This window comes from Anopheles stephensi, chromosome 2 (genome assembly GCF_013141755.1).
Source record: "Anopheles stephensi strain Indian chromosome 2, UCI_ANSTEP_V1.0, whole genome shotgun sequence".
Taxonomy (NCBI): Eukaryota; Metazoa; Arthropoda; class Insecta; order Diptera; family Culicidae; genus Anopheles; species Anopheles stephensi.
In genome coordinates this window covers 83,695,693-83,722,309 of record NC_050202.1, presented here as the reverse complement: position 1 = coordinate 83,722,309, position 26,617 = coordinate 83,695,693, and the positions used below count along the sequence as shown (strand labels likewise).

The following is a 26,617-nucleotide window of genomic DNA, read 5'->3' as shown; positions in this document are numbered from 1 at the left end:
AAACTCTCGGCATCCAGTTCACAATCTATCCGTCTGCAATAAATCTTTATTAGCGATAGTTACACATCGACCTAGCCAAGTAACACGCCACAAGCACACAGCAAAGCAGTATAGCGTCGGGGAAACAGGGCATTCTGTACAAAATATTTACAACTCCCCGGTGACCTCCTTCGCCTGTTCCGGGTCACCCACCCACCCACCAGCTATCTGTGTGTTTGTAGTTTTAAAGTAAATACGTAAGTAGTGTTATCACATCCTGCAACACTGTCCCATCACGCCGATCCAGGAAGGTACAAAGGTACGAGAGCAAGCTCGAAGCCACCGCTTCGCTACTAGTGATTATCAAAATCGGACAAATCAAACACGGGCATTTCGAGCGGTGCCAGTGTGGAAAGGTTGTCGTGCATCAGCCCTGGCGTATGCTTCTCCGTGCCGCTGCTCTGTCCACCACCTTTGCCCGTGTTTGGCGACGATTCCGCATCGAGTCCCTTGGCACCATCGGAACTGCCCGCTTCCTTTTCCCGCTCGTAGTAGCGCAACTTTTCCCGCAGCTCCTCATTTTCCGTCGCGTACTCGTCCACGTTCTGTGACATGCGCTGGATTAGGATGTGTAGCGAGTGATTGAGCGCGATCAGATCGTGTACGGTTTTCGTTCCGGGGCCGCTGGCATTAGCCACACCCAGCGCCGGGCTGTTGTTGTTGTTGGTGGTGGTGGTGGCAATGTTTCTGCCTAACGCTTCCAGCAAACCATCCGTATCGTCGAGATTGTGGTAGATCGCCACCTGCAGCTCGTTGTACTTGTCCATCTTTTCGATCTGTTGGGCCAGAAACTCGGGATTCTTGCGGCGCTGGTAATCGAGCGCCCGCAGGTACCGGTCGTACTGTTGCTTCTTCACCAGCAACCAGTCCACCTGCTTCAGGTGGTACTTGCGCTGCAGCTGTAGCGATTCCTGCACGATGGCATTCGTTTGCAGCTTCAGCGCTTCGCTAAAGTGCGACACGGCCTTCCGGTGGCATTCGATGGCGTCGTCGAATCGTCGGTTTTTTGCACAATTTTCCGCCCTCCGGCCGTACATGTGAGCCTGCGGAAGGTGTTGCGTTAGCAAAGCAAATTGAAATCTCGCCCAATTAAGTGCACCGTACCCTATTTAGGTGTGAATTTTCCATCGATGCGCAGCACAACCGTAAACAATGTACACAAACTTTCACCACCACCACTACTACCACCAGAAGGTTGCTTTGTTGTGAAGCGAACAAAACAGCTGATTCGCCCGACGGCCGGCAGTGTTGCCAGACGGCTCGCTTCGATGCCAGCTGTCACTTTTATTTCGCCACATTGTTCTATTTACGTGTTTGTTTTGACGACGTTTCTACAACTGAACGGTACGCAAAACGGCGCGTTTCCCTTTTTTTTTATGTAATTTATTGTGTGAGAAAGTTTGATCGTGCATCGGTGCATTGGTGCAATGGTATGAAGAGCAATCGGTTGACCGTACAGCAGCGTAGCAAAGAGACGGGACGCCCAAGGTGATACGAACGCAGAACCGCGCGCAAACCATACAGGACCAGCCGTATCCGAGATACATACCCCTAGAAGGACACCCACGAAATCATCGCTCCAGAATGAGTAGGGACGAAATTTTAGCGCACCTGACCGAAATGTTTGGTGACCATATCGAACAGCAGCGAATTATTGCGACGATCGAGCGATATGACGATTGTAAGTAGCACGGCTGCAACAACGTCCGGGTTGGACGGATTGCGCGTGTGTGTCCGTGTGTGTGTGAATGTGTGTGGTAACTATCCTTTCTCTTTTGCCTCGCAGTAAATGCCTGTGTGGAGGCACTGCTAAAGGACGAGGAACAGATAGCTTCCTTTCCGGAGCTGAGCAGCACTGCCGACAAACTGCCTAGCCAAGCCTTTCACACCGCCAGTGCCAGCGATTCCGTTGCCGGACCGGATCGTTCGACGGGTGCCACCCGTAAGCTGGTAAACGCTGCCAAGACCGACACCGCAGCAGAAATGACTTCCACCAGCTTCGCTTCGCTGCTGCAAAAAGGAAGCTTCCCGGTGCAGTTTCAGCAGCCCCCACCAGCCCCCAGCAACAGCACCACCGGACAGCGGCCACGCAGCGCCGGAAAGCATAAGCCCACCGAGCAGCCGGCCAACTTTCAAAACATCCTCGACATGGTGGCCCAAGGTTATCGCGTTATGGTGCTGATGCGTGGAGCACCGGGCAGCGGCAAATCGTACCTATCGCGAACGCTTATCGACCGCACCTCGGGAGGCGATTATCGTAATCACATTTTTAGCGCCGACGACTACTTCATGGTGAACGGCGTGTACAAATTTCAGCCCGATGCGCTCGATGCTGCCCACCGCTTTAATCAGCAAAACGTGCTCTCGAAGGCACGTGACGGTTGGAGCCCAATCGTCATAGACAATACCAACATTCGGCTGTGGGAGATGTACCCGTACGTGCAGATCGCTGCCGACCACGGCTACTTTCTCGAGGTGCTCGAACCGACGACACACTGGCGAAACAATAGCCGCAGTCTCGCTATAAGAAACACGCACGGTGTGCCCGAACCGAAGATTAGGAGCATGTTGCAAAACTTCGAGAAGCTCACGAATGTGCAGGAGCTGTATCGGTTGTGTAAGCTCGAGCATGCCCTTTACATTCCAGTCAAGATGCGCCACTATCCCATCCTGCCGAGCGATTGTGTGATCCGGGGCGAAACGAAACCGCTAGTTCCGGCGGAACCGTCGGCAAACGCCGCCGTATCGCTGGCCCCAACAAAGTGGGCCGAACCATGGACCGAAATGACGAAAGCAACGAAAGACAATCCGAAACAGCTGCCCAACGGCCGATTGACCGACCTGTCGGCTATACCGCCACCCAAACCGCCACGCGACCTGCAGAAAATCGGCACACCGGTCAAAGGGGCCAGCTCCCGGCACCAGAAACAACCGACCGACGACGAAACCGATCTCGGCGCAACGGGCGGACAGTGCAATACGTTTGACGAAGATGATTTTTCCTGGGATTTTACCGACGATTGGCGTAAGTCGGACACCAACTGGAAACCGTACGACACGGAAAGCAATCAGTTCTGGGGCAAAACGGCGTCCGAACAAAAGCAAAAGAAACAAGCTTCAACGCTGGACGTGCTGGCACTGGAAGCGCAACCACAGCGAACGACAAATCCGCACCACGAACCGATTGCCGCGTTTCTGCTGTCGAGCGTCAAGGAACCGACCAAGCTGCCGACGAAGTTTCCAGAGCCCGCCTCGCAAAAGCCTCCCCCACCAGCGAGCAAGGAAAAGCAGTCGAAAAAAACAGACAGCAAACGAATTGCGCTGGTGAAGCACAAACGCGGCTGTCCGAACGAGAATACGAGCTTTTCGGAGATCTGTAACCTCTACCCGAAGGTGCCGGAATCCTATCTGTGGGATCTGTTCGAAAAGTGCAGCGGCGATGGCGATTGGGTTGCGAACATACTGCTCGAGGAACAAAAGTTGGAAAACTTTGAAAACTCCTTCGACGCGTCGCAACAGCCGCAGCGTAACGTGGGAGCGGAAACCGTTGAAAGCACGACGGTTGATGCCCTAACTGACACCACGTTCAAGTGGAACTTGCTGGACTGTAACTGCAACGAGCAGATAGCAAAGCCTGTTGCTCCCCCGACTACTGCCACCACTTTGCTTAAGGTGAGCGCCGAAACAGACCAGGGCCCACAAGCCAGCAGCTTCGTGTCTACCGGCTCATCCGGATATCAGTCACCGCGGGATACGAACCGCCGTGGCCAGGGACAGCGTGAAACGGCACAGGCAATCAAGCGAGAAATTGAGGCCCGGTGCGTGGTTGGGAATGAACACTTTTCCGAACCGATTCGAAAGCTGCGTCTCGCCAGAAAGATCGTCACCGCATCCGATGAATCGCCGCCCGGCGAGATGCTCGATTTGGAAGCCACCGAGAAGGCAACGGACAGCGAGGTGGTGGAGCTGCAGCTTGGGACCGAGCTGGTGCAGCAGCTGCACACCATCTTCAAGGAAAAGCACTGTCCCAAATCGCTCGAGCTGGACGACCTACAGGCCGACCGTACGCGCGTATTTATGGCCACGGAAATGGCGGAACAGTTGTACCTGCTGTTCCTCGACTCGCTCTACAGCTACACCGAGGAGGAGAAGCTGCACAGCTTACGGGAGGACGCCCGTATGGCGCAGTTGATGCAGACGGAGGAAAAGTATCCCGCCATGTTCAAACCGCCCAATCCGTCCGGCGTGCCCAACCTCAAGGACATCATGGAGATGGAGGAAGCGCTCGCCGCCTACCAGAAGGAAACGAACGCCACCTGGCAGAAGGCGGGCCCGCCCGATCTGGCCCAGCAAATGTCACAGCAGAAGCTGAAGCAAATGTTTCCGCACGTGAACGGGGACGATTTGGTGCAGATACTGGCCGCACACAACAATCGCTTCGACGAGACGGTGCAGGTGCTGAACGCCTCCATCCCCGACACCGTCCGGCAGCAGATGCTCGAGAAGGAGGAGCTGCTCAAGCAGCGGGCCGAACACGAGAAGCAAAAGCTGCTCGATCTCTTCAGCTCGCCCACCTTCGTGTCGCCGTCCCCGACCGGATCGAGCCTGTCCGGCGAGGAGGCGATCAACTTCCATCTCATCAAGGCGGAGGAATGTCGCAATCTGGCCCAACATCATCTCGACCTGAAGAACGAATGTCACGAAAGATCGCGCCAAGCGATCCAGCGCAATGTGCCCGGGCTGGCCGACTACTACTCGCAGATTGCGCGCCTGCATCGGACCAAGATCGACATGTACAATAGCCGCGCCTCGAACTGCATCATGGAGGTGCACAAGCTGAAGCTTAACAATGACGCCGTGCTGGATCTGCACTATCTCCACTCGCAGGAAGCGTTGCGGTGCTTGGAGCTGTTCCTCGCCGAGCATGCCTCGAAGCTGCTCAACTCGCAGCAGCGCTTCAAGACGCTGTACATCATCACGGGCCGTGGGTTGCATTCGGCCGATGGTAAACCGATCATCAAGCAGCGCTGCAAAGCAATGCTTCGAACGAAGAACATCAGGTGAGTAAGCGGTAATTGATGCCATTCGAGGTCTACCGTGTCATCTGGTCAATCTTGTGAGCTTTAGTTTTCATCAAGAGCTAAATAAGCCTTCGTGTCAGTCTCCAGACAAACCCAACATGAACCGTACTTATGCTAATCTAACATTCCTCCAGATACACCGAGCTGAACCCAGGATTCCTGAAGATCAAGCTCTACAACCGGGACGATCTGGAGCAGCTGATGATGACGGACGAATCCTAACGAGAGCGGGAGCGAGCGCGACGGTGATCGATAGCCGCACAAAAGTGTACTTACAACCACCGGAAGCAGAACAAATCGATAGTGAAGAAAGCTCACAGAACCCGGAAACGGAAGCGCGCGAGAGAGAGAGAGGGAATCACGATGAACCCGAATGTACCTGATTTGAAAGTCATGAGTCATCCGCGAGTCATTTAGCGTTTATATGCGTAGGGAAAAAACAAGGAAAGAAGCCTCAAAGCACAAAACGATAGCAACTTTTTTTTGTAAATAGCTGTAAATGTGACAAAACAAAACGTGTATCAAATAAAAAGTGTTTACGACCAAACAGACCACTTGCCATCGACCAGCTTCATCTGCTTGCGGGCCGTTCTGAACGTGTGCTTTTGCTTTTCCATGCTGGCCGGGTTCATGTTCCACATGCGCTCCTTCTTCTTGTTTATCCTCTTTTGCTCCTCGACCGAAAGGATGTGGAAGGTGTTGTTCGTCTGGTAGCTGGCGACGCTCGAAACCGACGATCCCGGTATCTTTTGGTGCTGTGGAAAGAGAAAAGGGTGTAAATGCACGGGTCGAGAGTGTTGGTTTGCTTTGCACCGGTTCTACCTTTACATTGCTTTTTGCCTGGGACGGCTGCCTGGCGTGGCCGGTGCTCGGCTCATTCCCAACATACTGGATGCTCTGATGGCTCAATGAAAATTTCGATAGCTTTTTTCGTTTCCTACAAAATTTTCCAAAATAAATCCCTCCGTACAGTTAAAACCCACCCGAACAGGTGTGGGCCGAATCCTGCAACTTACAACATATCCTCAAAGTAAACGTGCTTGACCAGATTCTTTGCGCTGATACGCCGATCCGGACAGTACACCAACATCCGCTTCATCAAATCGATTCCGATCGCGTTCAACAGCGGAAGATGAAGCCGCAGCTCTATTCCTCGCCGGCTCGGAAACTTTAAATTGTTCACGTTCAATGGTTTGAAGCGCTCGAGCACCTGGCCGGACGGGGAGCCGAGCAGCGTATGTATCGCGTCCAACATTTCGAGCTCATTTTCACCTTGAAACAGTGGCTTCAGGGTGAGCATTTCGTAGAAACAGCATCCCACGGCCCAAACGTCCATCTTGGGCCCATAATGTCCCAACGATAGCATGCATTCCGGTGCCCGATACCAGCGGGTCGCTATGTAGATCGCAAACGGTGGACGGTTCGTGATGCGTGCCGCACTTCCAAAGTCTGCCAGCTGTAGAATTTCACGCTACAAAAGAAACAACCAAGCTCTTCATTACAATCCCCGGCGTGACCCGAGCTAGCGAGTGGCGCACACTTACTCTGCCTACGATTCCATCGCAAAATTTTACCAATATATTCTCCGGCTTCACATCCCGGTGGAATATGTCGTTTTGATGCAAATGTTCCAGCCCCAGCACGATCTGGTACAGCATCTTTCGGACACGGGCCTCCGAAAATGGCCGCGACCGGGTCTGCATGTACTCGTACAGGCTCATGTCCATCAGGTCCATTATTAGCGTTAGACTGCATTTCTCACTGGTAAGTTGGAAGAGATCGTTGGCAAACTATCAGAGAGGATGTCCGAAATAGGACTATGATGCGGCAAATCTTGGAGAAGATGGCGGAGCAGCTGCTGCACTCCTACCATCTCTTCATTGATTTTAAAGCCGCATATAACAGCATGGCCAGGGTAAATGACGCAATGAGCTCTTGGGGAATCCTGGCCAGTCCTGGTGGATGGAAAACTCTCAGGGCCCTCTTGCTACCACCGTGGCATCTTGGTCCCCGTCAGGGAGATCAGTTTGCTTGTCTTCTTTTCAATCGGGCGCTAGAGAGAGCCATCCGTGACTCGGAGGTGTAAGCTTCGGGGGCCATCGTCTCTAGGTCAATCCAGATCCTGACATACGCTGATGGCATAGACATCATTGGTTTGAGGCTCTCTTATGTAGCATTAGCTTACCAAAGGATCAAGCGAGCGGTAGTAATCCTCGGGATGGAGATTTACGAGGCGAAACCCAAAATGATGGTGGCACTGCCAAAGGCCCTACTAACAAACACTGATTTACGCTAGGGTAACAAAACCTATCTGGGGAATAAAATTCAGCAACGACAACAACATAGATGTTGAGTTACGGGCATGGGTGCTGGCTGTCAACCGGTCATACTGCAGCCTGAGAAAGCTTCTCCACAAAGCTGGAACTGTACGGAACATTTAAAGCCCACAGTACTCACAGTACACCTCTGAAACAAGGACGCTCTCCAAAAGTGATGAAAACGCTATTGGCCGCATTCGAGAGGAAGATGCTCGGCAGGATGTTTGGCCCCGTGAAAGTGTGGAAGGACGTGCTCTAGGAGCTGTACGATGTTCTCACCATCATGTAGCGAATTTGATTGGCCAGGCTTTGGTGGACTGATCATGCCGTGAGAATGACACCGGACGACCCAGACCCATAAAGTCTTTTTAGGCCATCAACACGGACAGAGGAGGCGCGATAGGCCTAAACTGAGATGGAGTGATAGCGTTGATGCGTCCTGTGGACCGTGAGCGGTATCAAGGATTGTTGCAGCAGGCCAAGACCGAGAAGCGGTTGTAGCGCCGGATATGTAAGTTTGAGAAGTAACCGTTTACGATCCCTGGATGCTTGCGGAATCCCCCAACGTCCTTACACTTACAATACGTAATCGAAAATGTGCATAATGTTCGGATGGCTGGGCACACATTTCATGAGCTGAATTTCGGGAAAGGCCACATCGCAATTCAAGTCCGAGCACGCATCGATCAGATGTTTGGCCGCATAGGATTTGCCCGATCGCCGACAGCGCACGTGATACACTTCCGAATAGGCACCGCTGCCGATCTGTTCGATGATGTCGTATCCTGAAACAGGGCGGAAGATTTCAATCACTTAATTGGTGTCCGATCCGATAAGCCAACCGTCGCGCCCTACCTGTAATGCTGATACCGCTCATCCTGCCATCGACCAGGCCTGTTTTCTTAATCTTAATAAAACGCGACTAACGCGATGCTTTCGATGGAAGTGCTAGGTAGTATTGCTACACATCGATCGATGCGTACTTGGATTGTGCGATATTTATTGGTTCGCGTTCCGATTCGCTCGAAAAAAGGCACGACGTTTCGCAGCTTATTTTAAAGTATTTTCACGGGTGTACAACTACGGTTTGGAATGAAAACTGAACCCCACATGGTGGTATTCTTCCGATCCGATCCTTTTAACTAACGCTTAGCCTACATGCACACACACACAGAAGAAGCTCAACCCTCGCCAGTGCAATTATCATATTGCAATCGTTTCAATACGGGATCAAAATTATTTAAACAAAACATTACACTATAAAAAAAACTCTTAACCGTCGCGGTGGTACAAACAATCTTCTCATGTCATGTTTTCCTTCTGATCGCCGGCCCGCTCACACAGCAACGCCCGGTTCCGTATCGAACGGCGGAACAGATTTCCCTTTGGCTGGAACTCTTTCTTTGGTGGCGTTTCCAGGAACACACCCTCGAAGATGGTTTCCAGGTTGAGTCGGGTTCGGCTTACATTCCCATCCGGTGGGGTCAATCCGATCCGGGCATGTATTTCGTCCAGCGTTACATACCCTTCGGCTGGTTGGCCACCACCACTGTTCGCTGCAAGATGGTGCTGTTGTGCCGCCAACGGTGGCGTCCCGTACATCGGTGTGCTGCAGCCCGAATAGCTTCGTCCGGATTTCGGTGTCGAGAACGGTGAATCAAACGGTTCCTGCTCGATCGGTGACAGTGATCGTGCCGATGGGGACATCGAACAGGCCGAGAATGGGGGCATCTCGTCCAGCAAACTGCCCTCCATCACGCCGCTTCCATCGTCTGATCCATTGAACGGCGACAGGTACCCATCCTCATCCGACGACGACGACGACAACGACATACCGTCGTAGTCCTTCTGGACGGGTGGTTCTTTTCGAAAAACCGAGCTTCTCGTTGGCGTTGTGACTTTATGCATGCTGATTTAGCGGGTAGTGCGAACGCGATACTTGGGTAAGCCGCTTGCCACAAAAGCAAGCGTGATCGTAATCAAACGGGTAAAAATCTCAGAAAACACAAACCAATTAAATGTGGCTACGCACAGCACGGGTACAGATCGTGTACGCAGGTAAACGAGCCAGGACGCGAAAGCGGTTCATATTTTTGGAAACACTTTGAATTTGTTTGACGTTTGGGCACGTTTGCTTCGTGCTCTCTCGCTCGCACTGTTCGATGCGCTTCTCGCTCACTCCCAAGGTTTATGTATGTGAGAAGGTGAGGTTTGGTCGACATCAAAGTCGACGTCAAAGTTTGTTTACATTATTCTTGAGGTCTCGAAGACCCAAAGCCTTTATAAATAAACGATTTTTATGGTTTCGGGGCTAAAGTCTCAATAGATACCCCCCTCCACTCACGTCACTCAATTTTCGCTATTGAGTTTCCTCAAATGCAGATAAAATTTAAGCAAAAATTAGATTTTTTTTGTAATAATGATTTAAAATAATGAGTTTTTGTCAACAGGGCCTGAGCACGAGACGATTTGACAGTTCAGTTGCATAGTCGCACCTCATGTCAATGGTTGATCGCAGCGCACGACGCACGCTAGGGCTGGGTTCGACTATGTGATTACCGTCGTTTGTCGTCGAGCTTCGTCGTTTCCCTTCCCATTGCGTTGTTGAAAACATGAAAGCATAACCATCATCATCATCAGCAGCAGCAGCAGCAGTAGTAGCAGCAGCAGCATCAGCACACGATAGCGACAAGTGTATACTTTTTACTGTACCTGCTGACTACGACGTTTTCCAATCGTGCTTTGCGCGATTGCCTGTAGCCCCCTTGAACCCACACGGTAAATATTGGTTCCAAACTTTCAGCCACCGTCATCCGCGTTCGCTGGGTACGGATTGCTGTGATATCGGGGCTGCATCTTGCTTCGCAGCACCATCGGCCAGCTTCGTGGAAGCGGGTCAGCCAGACGGACGGACTCAGCAATAGCCTGAGCCTTCTTTTATCCGGGTGAAAACCAACCCGGAGCCGCCGTCCTATAGTAAGGATAATGCACGTCGCCATCCCCGGGAACTTCCGAGAACGGAATCTGCAAGATCCGGATTAATATTGATTTTGCGTGACAGCGTATCGATTTTGCAAAACTTTACTGTTTACTGTTTCCCTTTTTGTCTTACGGGTTGCCCCACTCTCTTTTCATGGTGCGTTGCCGGTGCATGGTGATCAGCTGGTCCCGTTGAGGCCACTTGCCTTACAGCGACGCCAAGATCTCTACCTTCAAAGACTGATCGCAACAGTAGGCTGCTGGTGGTGGTGTTGGTGTGTCGTGTTTGGAGGTTAAGGTGATTTGCAAATCCACTGAGGGAGGACGGTTGAATTCTGCACCCCGGGGAAGGACCTGTCCTGATGCGTAAATAGTTGCTAAACTCACCGACACGCTACAGAGCGAGAGAGAGAGAGAGAGAGAGAAGGAAAGGTTCGTCTGCTTGCAACAGGACCGTCCCGGAACGAACCGGATCGCCATCGATCGCTCCATCCCCAGCATACAGGCGCACCCAGGAAAGGCCTCACAATTGACAAACTACAAATGCCCAGAGGTAAACGTCGTCACGCCATAGACATGCGGCCCAGCGAAGAAGACCAACAGTCGACCAAACGGCAACGAAACAGCTATCAAAGGTAAGGATTTCCGTGGTGCCCCGAGGCCAAAGATCATTCGGGAAGCGCGCGTGTGTGTGTGTGGGTGGGTGTGTGGCCGTCCAGGTTACCATTTTCACATTTCTTTCCACCGCCCACCGAGTGTGTGCCGGGGGGGGACACACGGACGGTTCGCGAAATCAGCGTGTACGTTACGCTTGCTTGCGGTGCTGCATGGCGCGTCTTTTTTAAAAAAAGATCAACATGATATTTTTAGCACAGCAGAGGGCAGACAGGCAGACAGGTTCGCTAGCGAACGAACTGCGCTTTCCCGTACCCAAATTTTCACTTGTCCATTTGTCAGCGAAACACCGTCCGCGGCGCACAGCCTCACCGCTGAGGGTGTGCAGCAGCGATAACAGTGATAAGTGTGTGCACAATATCGACGGCATTTGATCGCGACGACTGGCAAACGGCCGGTGCTTATATAGTGCCTTTTCTTTTTCGCCTACTCGATTAGGATCTGTCAGCGGGAGCAACGCAGATTAACGATGGGTGACGGAATGTACACAGCTGTGTTGCTTTGTGTCTATGGGGACACATTTTCTTCGCTACAATACAGAATAGTACTGACGATTGGTTTGTTTTGGTGGGTGCTTTTTTCGGTTTTTCAGCTCGAGACGGTACAGCAAATCGGAGGATGCGTTCAGCCAGAAGCGATGTCTTGCCTGGTTCCGGGAGTACACCACACCGGACGATACGGACACTTTAGGTAAGAGCGGCACCAGCCGAACCACCCGTGCTGAATGTATTAAGTAATCGGAATCGGTGATCGGGCTCGCTTTGTGTACCACCCCTTTCCGGGGCCGGGCTTGGTCCGTAAACAATAGATCTAATTATAGCAAAGCGGAACGGCGGAAGTGGCAGCTTTCGTTTTGTTTTTGTTGCGATCGATCTCGACTCGAAGTGCGTTCATTAACTCATCCTCTCACTCTCGCCCTATCACTTCTAGGGCCGGAAGGGATGGAAAAGTTCTGCGAAGACATTGGCGTCGAGCCGGAGAATGTGGCGATGCTCGTGCTGGCGTACAAGATGGGTGCCAAACAGATGGGCTTCTTTACGCAGAGCGAGTGGCTGAAGGGCCTTACCGATCTGCAGTGCGACACAGCGTCCAAGGTGCAGTGCAAGCTGGAGTATCTAAGAAACATGCTCAACGACCCGAACTCGTTTAAAATCATCTACAGATATGCGTACGACTTTGCACGGGTAAGTGTGCGTGCGGTGGTGTGTCCTTAAAGCTACTTACACTCATCTTTTGGTGACGTTCCAGGATAAAGACCAGCGGAGTATGGACATAGAGACGGCAAAGGCAATGCTACAGCTATTGCTCGGCAAGCATTGGCCACTGTACGCACAATTTGCCCAATTCCTAGAGCAGTCCAAGTACAAAGTGATCAACAAGGATCAGTGGTGTAATATACTAGAGTTTTCCCGCACCATCTCCAACGATCTAACAAACTACGACGTCGATGGAGCCTGTAAGTGTCTGCTTTCCGTTTCCAAACTACAAGCAACTGCAGGATATTTTCTAATGCGCGCCACAATCAATCTTAAGAGAGCCTTTTTCGGTGATCGGACGTTCAATCAGACGGCATAGTCGTTCACAATCGTAACCGATTCGGAATCGATAGCTTGATTTCCTGAACCTTTTAACATAAGAAGTTGGACTGGGTTTTCTTTGCGATGGCCCACGACGGTCCTAGTGATCCTAGTCTGCAAGCTAATTTTGGAGTTGATTGGCTACGACTGAAAGGTGTGCACCGTTCCAGTCGAGCCTATCCACCAGCGAAGTTGAACACACCTCAATTTAGAGGACCTTTTCAGAATACTTCTTTGGTCTGGAAAGAGCTTTGGATGCAGAATCTAAGCAAAAATGTATTCCATTGAGAAGGGACAGTTTTGGAAAGTGACGATTAAGGCCTGAATTTCTAATTTTGTTTTTCCTTATCTATTCCAGGGCCCGTAATGCTCGACGAGTTCGTAGAATGGTTAAGACAATTAAGAGCCCAGTCAACGATTAGCTGAGGCTTGCTGTTGCGTTAGAAGCCGTTCGTGGTTCGTGGGGTTCCGGCAACCGTAGCACGGCGACTGCCGGACACCTAGAGGATATAAGGAGCAACAAACCAGGAACCCCCAGCACCCTCAACCCATCCCCCAAGGAAACCCTTACAAACAGACGTCTAACAATATCGATTTGTATGCCCACCACACACACTCCGTCTGTCTGTCTCCCTCTCCGAAACGCTCGTAGAATCTCCTCCGTCAAGAGGGTCACACACACACACACACATGCCATGCCAGCAGAGGGAGCTACAAACGACGCACGTACGTAAATGATGTCAATCCTAACGTAACTGCTCTTCCCACAATGGTGGGTTGGTTGGGACAGAAAGTGATACAGTTGTGTTTTGCTAGAGGAGCAGGACCGTCATCATTCGCTGTCGAGGATTGCCGTTTTCGTTTCTCTATTCTATTGCTTTCCCTTTCTCTACTGTAGATATATCGTTGCGTATCGAAATTGTGAACCGTATCGTTGTACATTGTACCGAGAACCGTGGCCGAGACAGCAGGGGCAGTAGTAGTCCATCACGACTTAAATATATTTTTATCCTTTATGTTTATAATACGTTTTTTTTAGGAAAGTACGGCCTCATGACAGCTTCTTCTACTCCTTAGTGCGGTGCGCCTTTCGCACCATCTAACTGCACGCAGCACAAGCCTCAGACGAAACCAAAAAAGAAACACAAATGGTTTGCAGGGATCTTTTTTTCTTCAAATTACACACACACACACACACACTTTCTTAGCAATGTGCAACACGATGAGTTTAGGGTAGGTTAGGCAGACGAACTGCATGCAAAAGGAGGGAAGGCTGCTAGCAGAAGCAGCAGATTGGTTGTATGTAATATGAATGAACTGAAGTGTGAACGACGATGTGCGTGTGAGTGAGTTTACAAGGCAAAGAACAATAAACGAAATTGTTAAATGATAGATCAGAAGGGCCCCACGCCCGCACTCGAAGCGAAGGTCCTCGTCCTCCTCCTGCTAACACGTACCGCTGGGTGGGACCGGACGAACTGATATTCCAATAACGTAAAAGAGTCAGCCAAGTGTGGTGGGTGGTGATGATGGGGAGTGATGATCGGTAACCTCACCCGTAGGTTCACCAGAGAGTAATCCAAACAAATAGAAGCAAACGCAATTATCACAAACATTCAAACAGTTCGACTATCAAAATTCGGTTTAGAGCTCTTGGGAAGAAAACAAAAATCGCATGTAATTTGGCACCCAGACATGTGCCGATAAACACGTACAGCAAATGGCGCAAACAAATTCATTATTAACGAAAAAACAAAACAAACTATACTCACCAAAATCAAACTATCAGCAAAAGAAACAACAAAAAAAGAACGACACGAAATAACCGAGGCAAAGAGAGAGAGAGAAGCTCGGCAGTAATTACGCATAATAAAAGTCCAAACCATACTTTATCTTACAAACCACACCGGTCACACACAATTTATTGCGCGACGAGAGGGCGGTTTTATTTGCAGTATCGATCGGCTTTCATCTTGCTTCGTCGGTCGAGCAACGCTTCGTGCAGCGCTCCTTCGTCCTTTGCCTTTTTCAGTGCAACTTTGTCCTCCTTGCTGACGCGTACCTTTTTGTCCTGGAACTTTTGGAACTTTTTGCTGCAATCAGGAAAGGAAGAGAGATGAATTCCCCCGGCATGTAATATATCCTCTCCTTCCCACACTTACACATAGTTAAGCTCCACCTGATCGAGATCGCCCGACTCTTCCACCGGCAGCTCTTTGCTGGAGATGTCTTCCCTTCCGGCACAGCTTCTTATCACACACACCTCATCGCTGCCGACCTTCTTCTTGATGGCCACCAGCGCGTCATCCTCCGGATCGACCGATACGAAGCATCCGTTCGCCGCGAGCAGCGCCATCTTACCCTGGTCGAACACCGGCTCAAACTGTTCCAGCGCCGAAACCGCATCCGACCGGCCCGTTATCATACCATCCTTTTCCACCTTCAGATACTTCCCGTACCCCGACTTGAACGCTACCTTTTCCTCGTTGATCAGTACGGCACTGAATATTTCTTCCGGATCCGGTGGATCACCTTCGTTGTGCGGTGCACCGAGCGTAAACAACCCATTATCCAGCGCCTTTATGTACGCTTGCTTATCAAACTGGAGCGCAATCGAGCCGGTAATGTCGCCGGTTTTTGTGACCATCCACCAACCGCCATGCTTTACCGCATCCGTATCGACGACGAGCGCCCGCTTCGCTTCCTTATCCTTCTTGTCCTTTTTGTGCTTACGCTTGGTGCCTCTGCAAAAGGAGGAGTGCTGTTTGTTAGAATTTTCGGTGATATATTCGATAGCCCGTTGTAACCTACTTGGAACTTTCACCCTTCAGGACCAGTTTGCTTATTTTTGCCTTGTTATATTCAGCCATTTAGTAATATAAAAGGATTTCCTTTTTTATTTCAGTACAATATAAATCTAGAAGTAAACAAACAGTTGCGATTGGATTGCGTTTGACAGCGGGATTTGTTTACATCGTAGGGCTGTTGTTTATACTGTTCACTGCAAGTGCTGTTTTTGCTCTAGAGCAACTGGCGTTGCTATCTTTGCTAAGAGTATTTTTCAAATTCAAAGGATTTTGAAGGTTGGAAATGTAAATTGTTTTTTAATATTTTCAGAATTTCAGTCATTATGAGGAATATTTGTTGGACTTATGTGTTTTAGAGCAGAATAAAACGGGAGAGAGGAATAAAGTTCTTCCTATGTCTCAAATATTTTTTTCATCTTTAGCGTACTGAAACGCCTTGTGACGGATTGGTCTGGATGATGATGAAAGGAATAGTTTTATGAATAGAGCACCTACTTAGCAAAGTTTTCACAACAAACTTCCATTGAATCTATGCGGCACAGTACAGCCAGTCACCAACCGTAATTCCGTAAACTGTGCAGACTAACAACTTCCGCTAGCTGCAGGAGGTCTCCCCAGCTTTTCCTTCTTGCTGCCCACCTCTCTCCCTACCTGTGCGGCGGTATCTCCGTCGTGTACATACTGTTACGTCCATCCCAGATGAGCCAAGCCTCCCAGCGATGATTGGCGCTATCTGATGGCACTAACCTTGGCGGAACCGTGCAGTAGATGAAGTAGAACACGGTACCCGAACCCAACCCCCTGCGCTACGCTAATAACGCACAATGAACTTCCTTTTAGAACACAGGCCGCAAACAAGAACAACGGAAACACCACGACAACAACAAAAAACCCGATCTCGGTTGGAGAGTTTTAAGCTTCAGCTTAAACCACCCAGCAGCACATTTTTTAAGGCTCGCTGAAGCAGAATAACAAAACATCCGTAACGTCAGGCGGGGTTTCATGGCGCTCAACAAAAAAAAAAACTGCAAAGGAATAGCTCGCTTCCATTAATTTTATCCAGTTGGTCGCACAGTTTGAAGTGTGCCTGTTTTTGAGCTCAACCATAGCCTGTCGCCTTTACGCCTCGACACAGCCACACACCGCGGAGACGGACGGACACACTTTGACTTCCGCGTCCACCGCGACATCCACTCCGTCCACCAACCAACCGACGGCATTATGTTCTTTGCTCGCACCATTGTTTCTCGCGCCATGACGTTAGATCTTCCGAGCCCTCGATGCCTAAAACACTCCATTCATTACCACGGGTTGCTCGGACAACGGTGACTTCGGATGAGCGGGAAAGGTGGCCGTGAAGGATGCTTCAAATCGAGCGACAACGGTTTTGCGAAAAGTACCCGCAACGACGATAAGAAAGGCGACCGTGGCGTACTCGATGGGTTATATGTGTACTTCAGAGCGATTTTACGACTGCTCAGCCGGATTGTGGATCATCATCATCAAGCACCCGACCGAAGGGGTTCTTTGTCCTGTGGCAGACGAGATACACTTGTTGCCTTGGAAGCGAAAGTCTTGGCCATGTACAGCCCTTTCCACGGTGAAAGCTTCCAATCAAACTCAAACGGCAAGGGAACATCCGACCGAACGCGATCATCCGAAGCGGGATGGATGTCCATAAATCGGAAAATCGTTGCGACAAGATTTATGAAACCCATTACAAACAGACAGCAAAAGCACGGGACGGTAAAACCTCGGTACCACGGATGAGGTCATAAAAATACGGTTCAAAATGAATTGCACACAACCGTTCGAGCCGTTCTCGAAGCGGGATAAATGTGTTACAATTTGTCCCCACAAAGTGTCGCTAGGCACTTCCTTTAACATGCATTAACTGCCCGTGTTTGTTTAAACGCTGTAAAATTCAGTCCATTGGAATTTGTTGGCGGTTTTTCGTCTTCTCTACCAACGATTCGACCATTCGGCCTTAACCCTCATCATGCCATTTGTCACGCTACTCCGCTAGTGCTTTTGTTCCACACTTTCCTCTGATGTTTTCAATGCAATCCATTCAAGCGCAAAACGCGCTTTGGCCACGCGCTTCGTACGCGGTGATGATCCCTGCTTTCCCGTTCGGTACAGGGACAAACACACACCCGCACACACTCACGCAAATACACGCACACTTCCTGGTTCGTCCTGGCGCTAAGTCGGTCGTGTTGTACAGTGCTTAGCATAACTATACGGGCGCCTTAACGATTCCTTAATTATGGTTAGTTTTGGCTTGTAAAATTGTTTGAAAACTTGTTAGATTTTTGTGTCAGGTTTTTATAAGACAATTTTCAAATAAATCAAATTAGAAAATAATAATAAAATAACTAAACAGAAAAATTAATTTTATCTCAAATAACGTAGCTGACAACATCCTTAGCTTGCTCAAGACTTTAACTATGATAAAGCCTGACTGGAACTTCCCATGTCCATGTTCCAAGTAAATTTGAAAGAGTTCAGCTATCGTGCCTACTACGAGATCTACAATCTCCTATGATCTGACTCCTCAATGGAATCATGCGGTTGCGGTTTATGATACCTGTGATGCCCAGAAGCCTTCTCGGCTGAAGTCGTGCGTCTAATCCCATCCGTAGTGTAACTCGTATACATTCTTGTCAAAATTGACCAAAGGACTTCGACAGGGTTAAGCAGTTTGTCGACTCATTAAAAAAAAATGTGAAAAAAATTGTGATCCTAAATCTTTGGCGGTAGCTGTCTATATGGAGAAGGAGTTTTCCTTAAACAAATTGACTAGTGAATCATTTTTATCATATGGAACTTAACCTCACACGGACAAAGATGTTGTACAAGATCGTCAACCAGATGAAAAAAGAATCTCTAATAATTAACCAATACATACAATCCAATTCATTATTGAACAAATCTATCCTCCTCCTGTTTTATTTATTTGCAAAAAAAAAACAAACGTTCCTATAGCTACGTCAAGCACTGTATGCCACTGTTCGGACGCGAAATAGAAGGATAGAAAGAAAAAAGACAAGCAGTAGGGGTGTTAATTTAGGGCACATGCGCACATCGAACCCACGCGCACGCGACCCACAATTTGATTCGCCCGGTTCGACCGAAGAAAAACAAGCGGGGCGGGAAAATGGGTTGCGTGTTGCCGGGTCGGTAGCCAGTTTTCCCCCTCATTCATAAAAACATCCCACCGGTCCGAAGCGCCCGAGACAGCGAACACAAAACGCACACACGAATCCTTGCCGGCACGCTACCAACAGGACGCGCTAACCCATGCTAACAAAGTTGGCCAGTCTACGCTTGGCGTGCGTAGGATTCGTACACGGTTCAGCTACCCGGTGAGTCGGAGTTTTGCGAGGAAACTGAATGTCGTCGATTGGCGCGCTGTGAGTGCATCCGGCGTGTGCAGTGCGGGTGACGTGATTTACCGTTTCGGTGCTGTCGGTTGCTTAGCGACCACCATCAGTGTGGCAGACGGTGGAAAATCAAGCACCGGGCAAAAACCACACAAAAGTAGTGTATGTCGAGGAAGAGGAAACACCGGCTAACCGGGTGTGTGTGTGTGTGTGTGTGTGTAGTGTAGATATTTTACGGTGGCTTGAGTTTACGGGGTTTTCCAATTCATTTTCCCGGTGTGGGGGAGGGGAGGTGAGACGGGAGGATCGTGGAGGTGGATTGAAGTGAAAGCTAAAAATTAGCTTAAATGAAGTAACTACACTGTGGGATTTTTATCGACAGTAGGTGAATTTTAAAAGTCGACACGAGTGAATAGCTTCCAAGAAGAAGAGGATAATCGTTTAAAAGTGAAAAATTTCTTATGTGACTACTTCCTGGAACTAGAAAAAAGGGGAAGTTTGGTCTGCAATTTCCGGGGTTTTCTAGAATCTTTTATACTCGCAACTACGTACAGAAAGAAGTGATCCAGACTGGATTTGATACAGGTCTTATCGTGTTATCTTCATCTTCATCGTGAGCACTGCAATCTCGAGAGGTTTTGACCTGCCGTTCTTGACTTCGTTGACTTCTGGTGATTCTCAGCCATTTCTTAGACATTAAATAAGTATCTCCAGCAATACGGCCAGACCGATAAAACAAGTGTTTCCAGGTTTAAAAAGCAAACCAGTGGATTTGATATTATTAAAACACGCTAATAACGTCTTATCGTTGTTAAAATAGTTTTAAATACTGAAACATTTGCTTTATATCCTGAGAAAACTCAGAAAACTGACTCAAAAACCCCTGCTTACTGATTGGATTCGATGCCGGACCTTTCGTGCTACTTACTGACGCCGCTATCAACTAAACCACCGAGCCGCCAGCAAAAAGCTCTCTAGCGACCCTTTTTAAAGCGTCCAACCGTTCAAATCTCTTCTATTTAAACAACTAATTTTCTCCTAAAGTTTATTCAAAACATATGATAAAGAAAAGCGAAAGCATTGTATAAATATTGCCTTAAAAAAAAAACAAAACAAAACCTTTTCTCCCAACCCAACATTGCGCGTTGGTTGTGGTTTTGGAATTTTTGGGGTTTTGTTTTTCTAAACCCAACACACACACACGCCTCCTGCTCGCCACTTTTAACCTTTTTATCCCGTTTTAACTAAGAACAATCCGCCCCATTTTCCCTCCCTCCCTCGACCCCCTCCCTTCCTTTTTCACCCCACTCGTCACCACCGTTTTATGATCAGGGATGTAAATGAGACCTGCCAGTGGAGTGAGCTTCATTTGCAAAAGCCTTTACACGGCAGTGGTGGATTATATGCAAGCTGCGTGTGTGTGTGTCTACGTGTTCACACAATACGAAAGACAAAGGAAACAAAACTCCCTTTCGATTGCATGTCTGGCTCTCTGGGAGGTGAGATAGACGGTGGAGGGGGGGATGAATCGAGCGTCACCGTAACGTGATTTTCGTTTAAACAATTGGAAATTTGACACTACACGCACACACACACACACACACTCTCAGACGACATTGCACAGCAGCGCAGTAGGCCGGGGCTGTCACCGCGTGATCTTTCTCGTTTAATCTCCGCTAGAGTAACGCAATCGAATCAACTTCAACTCGCTTCCCCATGTTTTTCTTTCTGGTGTCCGTGTGCGCGACAGACGGCTGTAGTCAGTTTTCCACGCCATAGAATGTCGCTCCCCTTTCTCGTCGCATTCATCTCAGCACAACAATGCGGTTAAAGTAGTGAAGCCTTTATCCGACCTCGGAGTCTGCTTTGATCTTGCTGTGCTTCATATTCTACGCTGGTCCGTACAGCAGTGTGGTGGTTGGCTGCGTGTTGGCTCCACATACCATGTCCTAAAAGTGCAGTTTTCCTCACAGTTTAACTATAATTACAGTGCATAAAATTACGTCCAAAGTGCAATCCGTGTTATCAAAACAATAACCCCCGCCCGCAGAAAGGGAAAAGGCATTCAAAAATCTCATCCAACCATCATCCTTAGATCATCACAAGTGCGGTCGCGGAAAAACTGGCTTCCCATCGTTAACGGTCGCGTGTTTTTTTTCGCGGAAAATGGATTAGCGTGTGTGTGTGTGTGGACGTGCTTTCTTGTGTCCGTTTATTGCGCTCGAGTGTCGGGCAATACTGCCCGTAATCGCACGAAAAGTTGGGCCACAACTTGGAGGAAGGAAAATTGAAAATCTGCAACACCCGTAGCCGAAAGGTCCACGCGGTGCTTCACCATCGCAAGCAAGAGGAAGTTCTAAGGTAAATAAACGTGCTTTTCCACGAAAAAACAAACCCAAAACTGTAGAACGGGTCCTGTAGGGTGGTGGGTGGGGGTACGTTTTACGGTTCTTTGTTTGAATTTGGCGCTCCGGCGGTCCGAGCGTCGAGTCATCCGCTTTTACCGGGAAATCGTGCTGTCGTGACGGGTAGGCGGTCCAACAAATCAACTTCATGGAATGCGAGAGGGGGGGGGGGGAAACAGGAAGAAACGCACACAAGGTTGCCGGCAAAGGTAGCGACCGAGCATATGCGTGAAAAAGGTACGAATTATTCGACACTCACCACCGTGGTAGCAAGCGCCAAGCAGGAACGGTAGGACCTCGCAAGGATTAAATCATAAAAACGTAACTACATTTACCGAGGCCTCCCCTTCCGTTTCCCCACCTCAGCCCGTTCTCTCCTGTCGTCAAATTTTCGGCACGATAATTTTCTCCAAGGTTGGATTGGTGTGTGTGTGAGACTCGGCTGCTTTTTTTTTGTTGCGCCTTGTTTCATTTTATTTTCATTTTGCGTGATACTGACACGAACGCACCAAACTTGATGAAATACGCACCGAAGAAGCAAAACACACAAAAAAAAAACACAGCGGAAGATGCTTGGCTTTTATCTCACTTCCGAAGATCGGTTGTACTAAAATGTGGTACCTTGTGCGCTGAGGGATAAACATCGAGTACGTGCCGGATTGTTTCATCATCAGCCGAGACTGGGAAAGTTGCAATTCGAAGCCTACCACGACCATCAATTATGTAGGCCTACACTTTGCACGCGAACTACCTTGCGTGTGCGTGTGTGAGGTGTGTTCTGAAAGGGTTGGATGGTGCGCTCAATTACCAGGCGAAATTAAAATTAGCACTTTGGAAAATGTAATTTTGAGGATGTAAAATTCGTCTTAATTTGACGTCGCCGTTGATGTGTTCTGGGTAAAACGGGTGAGATGTTATTATAGCTTGGATGGATCTATTTTTTTGCCAATCCATTATACTTTGTCCTTCGGGTAACTGATTGACAGCAAACGGCCATCCGCAAAGCTAAGAGTTCCAAAACACCTCTGTCCTTGTGAGCAAGTGATTTAGGTTCTCTGTTCAATATTTAGTCCTCAATATCCTTTCCCGAAAATGGAGCCCAAAATGCGCTTCTGGGTGTCTCCACTCCAACAGGACTAATATGTTTTCATCAACTTCCAGGACTCACGTCCAGACAAAGACCAGATCTCTGAGCCATGTTGGAGACTGGGATGGTTAATGTTCTAAAAGGTTTCAGCTCTATCTGGATGACATCAGTAAGACTGTATTAAGTGAACAAAACCGTCTCAAGTTATAGCTCCTTTTGATACCTCTGGCGTAAATCAGTATTTATTGGCATGGCCATTGTTGCTATCAACATCATTTTGGATTTCGGTCCTTTAATCGCCAATATAGCAACTTGACTTATAGAAGATGGACTCCTCACCAATTCTACTCCCGAGTCCTAGATGGCTCTCTGCTGCTCTAGGTTGACAAGAAGCTAGGCAAATCCTTCATCGAGACGTAGGCTTCTGGTGATAGCAAGGAACATTGAGCGTTGAGCAAAAGAGCTCATGACGTCGTCCTCTCACATCTTCTTCAAGACTTCACGCATGGTGAAGATCTAACCAGTAGTAACAGTGCCAACTGGCGATATTCTGAGTGCTAGCTATCCAAGTCTAACATCTCTTGACTCCTCAGAATCAAACTCTTGGATCCCTATTCAGATTTAAGCCAATTTTAGCCTATCATTATTTTTGAGATATCGCCAACTTCTTCCATCTCTGTCTAACAAAATAACTTCACTCAATGATTCAATTTCTTCAATCTCTCCAGTTAGTTAGCGTTAATTTACAACACAATTTTATTTTACAAACTACAATAAAGGACAATAGCAACAAACACTATTTCATTTCAAGAACACGATCCCTTCTCAATTCCATTCCCAAATAAAAAAAGCAGGAAACCCTAAAATGCTACCCAATTACTTAAGACTCCTTCTAGCCAACTTCTTGCGACAGGAAAAAATAAAAACGTTTCCGCTTGTGCATAAATAAATGATTCAACCCGACGTCATTGCACTGTGAGGAAACAGAACCCTCACCGAAACAAAATCGAATACATCAAATGTTTTGGGGTGACTGGTCCTGCTCAACTACAACAATGTTTCCGCCCTGTATGATGTACAGTGCAGTGCGTTACGATAATTAAGCGAACGAACGATTGAACCGCACCCCCCGTATCATTATCCCACCCGCTCGACACCCATGGATCACCGGTCGACCCTTTTCGCCGAATGTGTCCGCCAAGCCAATAAAGCCGCTTATGTTGTTAGAAGCTCACTAACTGTCACCATAACAGAACGAGCTCGCGCGTTTCCCTGTGCCCGAACCGAACAGGGAAAGTATCAACGCCACCAGCACTACGCTCTGCCACCGCTAGCCAGAGCACGGAATGCCTCGCGTTTGCCCATTAATTCCAGCTAATGGCCATCGGAAACCGAAAAAGGTCGAAAGCACCCTGTTACGTTTTCCCCCAGTCCTCCCGGGCGTCACACAATTTGCTCGTGTCCGGGTTTTCCTTCGGATGCCGCCGTGTGTTCCCGATCACTGTAAACCCCAAGTGCCAAGCCTACCCCAGGGTGGATAAACAGAGGATAAACAAGGCGCAATTGTTTGGGGCACAGTTTTCCACTGATGGGTTACGCGGGATAAAGCTGGAAAGCTGGTAGCTGGGATAAGTATTGGAAATGTGTCACATAAAAAGGTGAAGCGAACGATATCATAATATCCACTGTTTTATTTATTCACTTGAAGTAAAAACTGCTTGCTACAGAACCCCACCATCCGACCCGGGCTGGGGCACAGTGTTCAAGTGCAATTGTTGATAGGAATAAGTGTCGCCAGCGTAATTGGCCCTTGAACGCACAAAAACCATCGTCACTCGACGGAAAAGTGGCCCTTAATGACAGAAATGATCCACGAAAGACTCTTACCCTGAGAGCCTATGGCCTGGTGAGAAGGATCGTGACGCTTTCCAGGAACGAAGACGACGACGATGAAAAATTAATCGTGTGGAAAACGCAAAAATTACATCCCGTGTGCCAGTTGGTACCGTTTTGCACCTAATGTGTGGGTGAAATGTCTGAAAATTCAGAATAGGAAAATCCATTCTCAGAATCAGATAGAGCTGTTGAAAGCATCTGATGAAGATTTATCCCCCAAACGTCAGTATAGCTTATTTCTACGAAAGTCAACTGTAAAGAAAATACATCTAACCAGAAAAACTATTTTTTCCTTCCCATCACGTAATGTGCGGAAAGTCCTGGAGGCTGTGGCGATGAGTGCATTTTACTGATGAACTTTAGATAGCGGAAAAATCGCAACTTTCCTGGACCCGTTTTTTTTCTTTATGAAGCAATTTCGTTCATGGAAAAATGAAGAAAGAGAAACACTCCCTGACGGCGTCAACTATTTAAACCGTTTACCCAAGCTTGATTTGATATTAAAATGCAAACTGACTGCTACGAAGAAGAAAATCACATTTACTCCTATCCTGCGGTTAGACCTCCATCTCGGGTAATGTACGGACTAGTGAGTGTCCTTTTTTTTCCTAGGGTCTCTCTGTACACCGAGAACCTCCCGGGAAGGGTACGAAACAAAGGCTGCTCTGTCTAAAATTGGGTTGGGTTGAGAAAGGACAGTTGGTTGCGTTTCGTTTGATCTCGGGAAGTGGATTAAAGTGTACAAAAGGAGACGGCCTCGTTACAGCAGAAATTACACCCCGTTTAGCGTTGTCCTTTTTGGGAGGTCTCATCCCTTGCCCACTTCCGTCTTTCCACCCTCTCACCCCATGTCCACCCACAAAAGGGACGTGACTAACGTGCGATTCACTTTCTCCACCTTTTTTGGCTTCACACGTGTGGCAATTGGCATTTGTTTTCCGTTTTTTTTTTCGTCACCTTCCGCCGGGCATCGACCATTAATTACGAAACGGAGAAATTTCGCATTTACGATCAATTTTGTAAATTAAACATACGTGATGTAGAGTCACCTAAGATCGTGTTGGATTAAAAAAATTATATTTGGAGTAAAAAAAATATTGAAGCTAGGGATAATGTCTGTGCCTTATGAAGAAAAGGTCTAAAAGGTTCTCTCTTAGCTGTATTACAGTTTTATGGGACTTTGACAGATCTGACTGTACGGCTAATTCCAATATACGGCCATACTAAGTACGGACGACGAGTGTTTGCTCCAAAAATAGTTATTGATTTAAATTGAGAATTGATTAAAGCAGTTGAAGAACATATCAAAAGATGGTTTGGAATACTTACTCTTAAAAGGAATTCCATATGAAGTCAGCTGCTCTTCAACAATGTTTTTTTTGCTTGGCATTACAACCAGGAGAGGTCTGTGACTTAATGTTACCCATAGCAAAAAAAGTCAGCCCTTCGTTCGGGTAGGCAGTCTGGATGGAATTTGAACTCCAGTTCTGCCGTGTGAAGACCGGCGCCGTTATCGCATCGCCCACCGGACCGTCCCTGGAAATGATTTTACCGGCCGATAATTAGCTAGGATCAAATGTCGAATTCTGTCTGAGCCGTATTCCTATATGCTGGACTGACTATCTAGCTATGGACAAAATTAAGTCAAGGATGCCAGAAATGGCTGGCATGGACAAAACTCGTCTTGAAGTAGTAGCTCCATTCCTGTGCTTTGGATTTGATTGTATTCTCTTATTTCGATAGTTGTTGGGTTGAGATTCTATAGAATCGTTAAGTCAAGCTGATTTCGATTCTCTAGAGTCTTAGCGACCGGAATTAGAATTTTTATGCATCTTAGTATTGGGTCCATGTTGATAAACTCTTTTTCTATACAATGTTATGAATCTTTTTTTGTTTTTAATATTCTCTTCAATTTTCTTAATGCTAAAACCGCTCTTGATCGCCCGGCAGATTCAATTGAAATAGCGCATACTTCTAATTTGTTTCAATTTCCTCACTAAATCTCAGTTCATTTTCGCCGCACAATTCGAAGTCTCTAACGCCGCATTCGATTTGCCTAACTTTAGGCTTTAACAGCAATCCTCAACAGGCAATCAATTACTCTCACTCAGAACGTTTCGTATCGTGTGGACGACACCTTCCCGCCATTCACTTCAACTCTTATCAGCCACCGTTATTTGGAGCCATGTTTTTTTTTTCTCGGTCAGGCATTCCTGCTTTACCTCCACGACAAATTGATACACTTTATCATCGATGAAATAGATACGGCACACAGGTTGGATTTCACATTTGCACCATAAATCGAACAGCAAAACAAACAAAAGGTAAACGCAACCCTTCATCGATACGGTCGGGTTTATCACGATC

At 48.1% G+C, this 26,617-nt stretch overlaps 7 protein-coding genes across 15 annotated transcripts in view; 3 read left to right on the top strand and 4 right to left on the bottom strand.

Moving 5' to 3' along the window:
* Positions 1-20: 20 nt before the first annotated feature.
* Positions 21-2,030, bottom strand: LOC118505328 (nuclear receptor-binding factor 2-like). The gene is made up of 2 exons (XM_036040974.1): positions 1,144-2,030; positions 21-1,082 (listed from the first exon to the last, which is right to left on the bottom strand). The coding sequence occupies exons 1-2, from the start codon at positions 1,165-1,167 to the stop codon at positions 333-335; spliced, it is 774 nt and encodes a 257-aa protein (XP_035896867.1). The 5' UTR covers positions 1,168-2,030; the 3' UTR covers positions 21-332.
* Positions 1,362-5,671, top strand: LOC118505323. Its single transcript, XM_036040966.1, has 3 exons — positions 1,362-1,720; positions 1,826-5,099; positions 5,255-5,671. The coding sequence occupies exons 1-3, from the start codon at positions 1,624-1,626 to the stop codon at positions 5,340-5,342; spliced, it is 3,459 nt and encodes a 1,152-aa protein (XP_035896859.1). The 5' UTR covers positions 1,362-1,623; the 3' UTR covers positions 5,343-5,671.
* On the bottom strand, positions 5,522-8,435 carry LOC118505325 (MAPK/MAK/MRK overlapping kinase-like). Of its 2 annotated transcripts, none has more exons than XM_036040969.1 (6): positions 8,294-8,435; positions 8,019-8,223; positions 6,665-6,881; positions 6,137-6,591; positions 5,943-6,057; positions 5,522-5,875 (listed from the first exon to the last, which is right to left on the bottom strand). In XM_036040969.1, exons 1-6 carry the CDS (start codon positions 8,313-8,315, stop codon positions 5,657-5,659), a joined length of 1,233 nt encoding a protein of 410 aa, XP_035896862.1. In that variant the 5' UTR covers positions 8,316-8,435; the 3' UTR covers positions 5,522-5,656. The 2 variants fall into 2 exon arrangements, with proteins under 2 accessions (XP_035896862.1, XP_035896863.1); XM_036040970.1 differs by having other exon boundaries at positions 5,634-5,875; positions 5,949-6,057.
* On the bottom strand, positions 8,373-9,578 carry LOC118505329. Its single transcript, XM_036040975.1, has one exon. The coding sequence runs from the start codon at positions 9,344-9,346 to the stop codon at positions 8,741-8,743; it is 606 nt and encodes a 201-aa protein (XP_035896868.1). The 5' UTR covers positions 9,347-9,578; the 3' UTR covers positions 8,373-8,740.
* Positions 9,579-9,978: 400 nt separating this feature from the next.
* Positions 9,979-14,570, top strand: LOC118505326 (DCN1-like protein 4). 2 transcript variants are annotated; one of them, XM_036040972.1, is made up of 6 exons: positions 9,979-10,216; positions 10,601-11,052; positions 11,685-11,782; positions 12,023-12,276; positions 12,341-12,548; positions 13,028-14,570. In XM_036040972.1, exons 2-6 carry the CDS (start codon positions 10,961-10,963, stop codon positions 13,093-13,095), a joined length of 720 nt encoding a protein of 239 aa, XP_035896865.1. In that variant the 5' UTR covers positions 9,979-10,216; positions 10,601-10,960; the 3' UTR covers positions 13,096-14,570. The 2 variants fall into 2 exon arrangements, with proteins under 2 accessions (XP_035896865.1, XP_035896864.1); XM_036040971.1 differs by lacking the exons at positions 9,979-10,216; positions 10,601-11,052 and adding exons at positions 11,260-11,438; positions 11,531-11,575 and having other exon boundaries at positions 13,028-14,422.
* On the bottom strand, positions 14,555-15,640 carry LOC118505327 (protein FRG1 homolog). The gene is made up of 3 exons (XM_036040973.1): positions 15,481-15,640; positions 14,832-15,413; positions 14,555-14,762 (listed from the first exon to the last, which is right to left on the bottom strand). Exons 1-3 carry the CDS (start codon positions 15,537-15,539, stop codon positions 14,615-14,617), a joined length of 789 nt encoding a protein of 262 aa, XP_035896866.1. The 5' UTR covers positions 15,540-15,640; the 3' UTR covers positions 14,555-14,614.
* A 2,535-nt stretch (positions 15,641-18,175) lies between these two features.
* The window catches only part of LOC118505849, a 31,363-nt gene continuing 22,921 nt past the window's right edge, over positions 18,176-26,617 (top strand). The window contains exons 1-2 of one of the 7 annotated variants that reach the window (XM_036042227.1): positions 18,176-18,844; positions 20,958-21,223. The gene's annotated coding sequence lies outside the window, so the exon portion shown is untranslated. Of the gene's footprint in view, positions 19,025-19,774; positions 21,224-26,617 lie in introns of those variants that run through there. The other 6 variants (XM_036042225.1, XM_036042223.1, XM_036042226.1 and 3 more) reach the window with 6 other exon arrangements.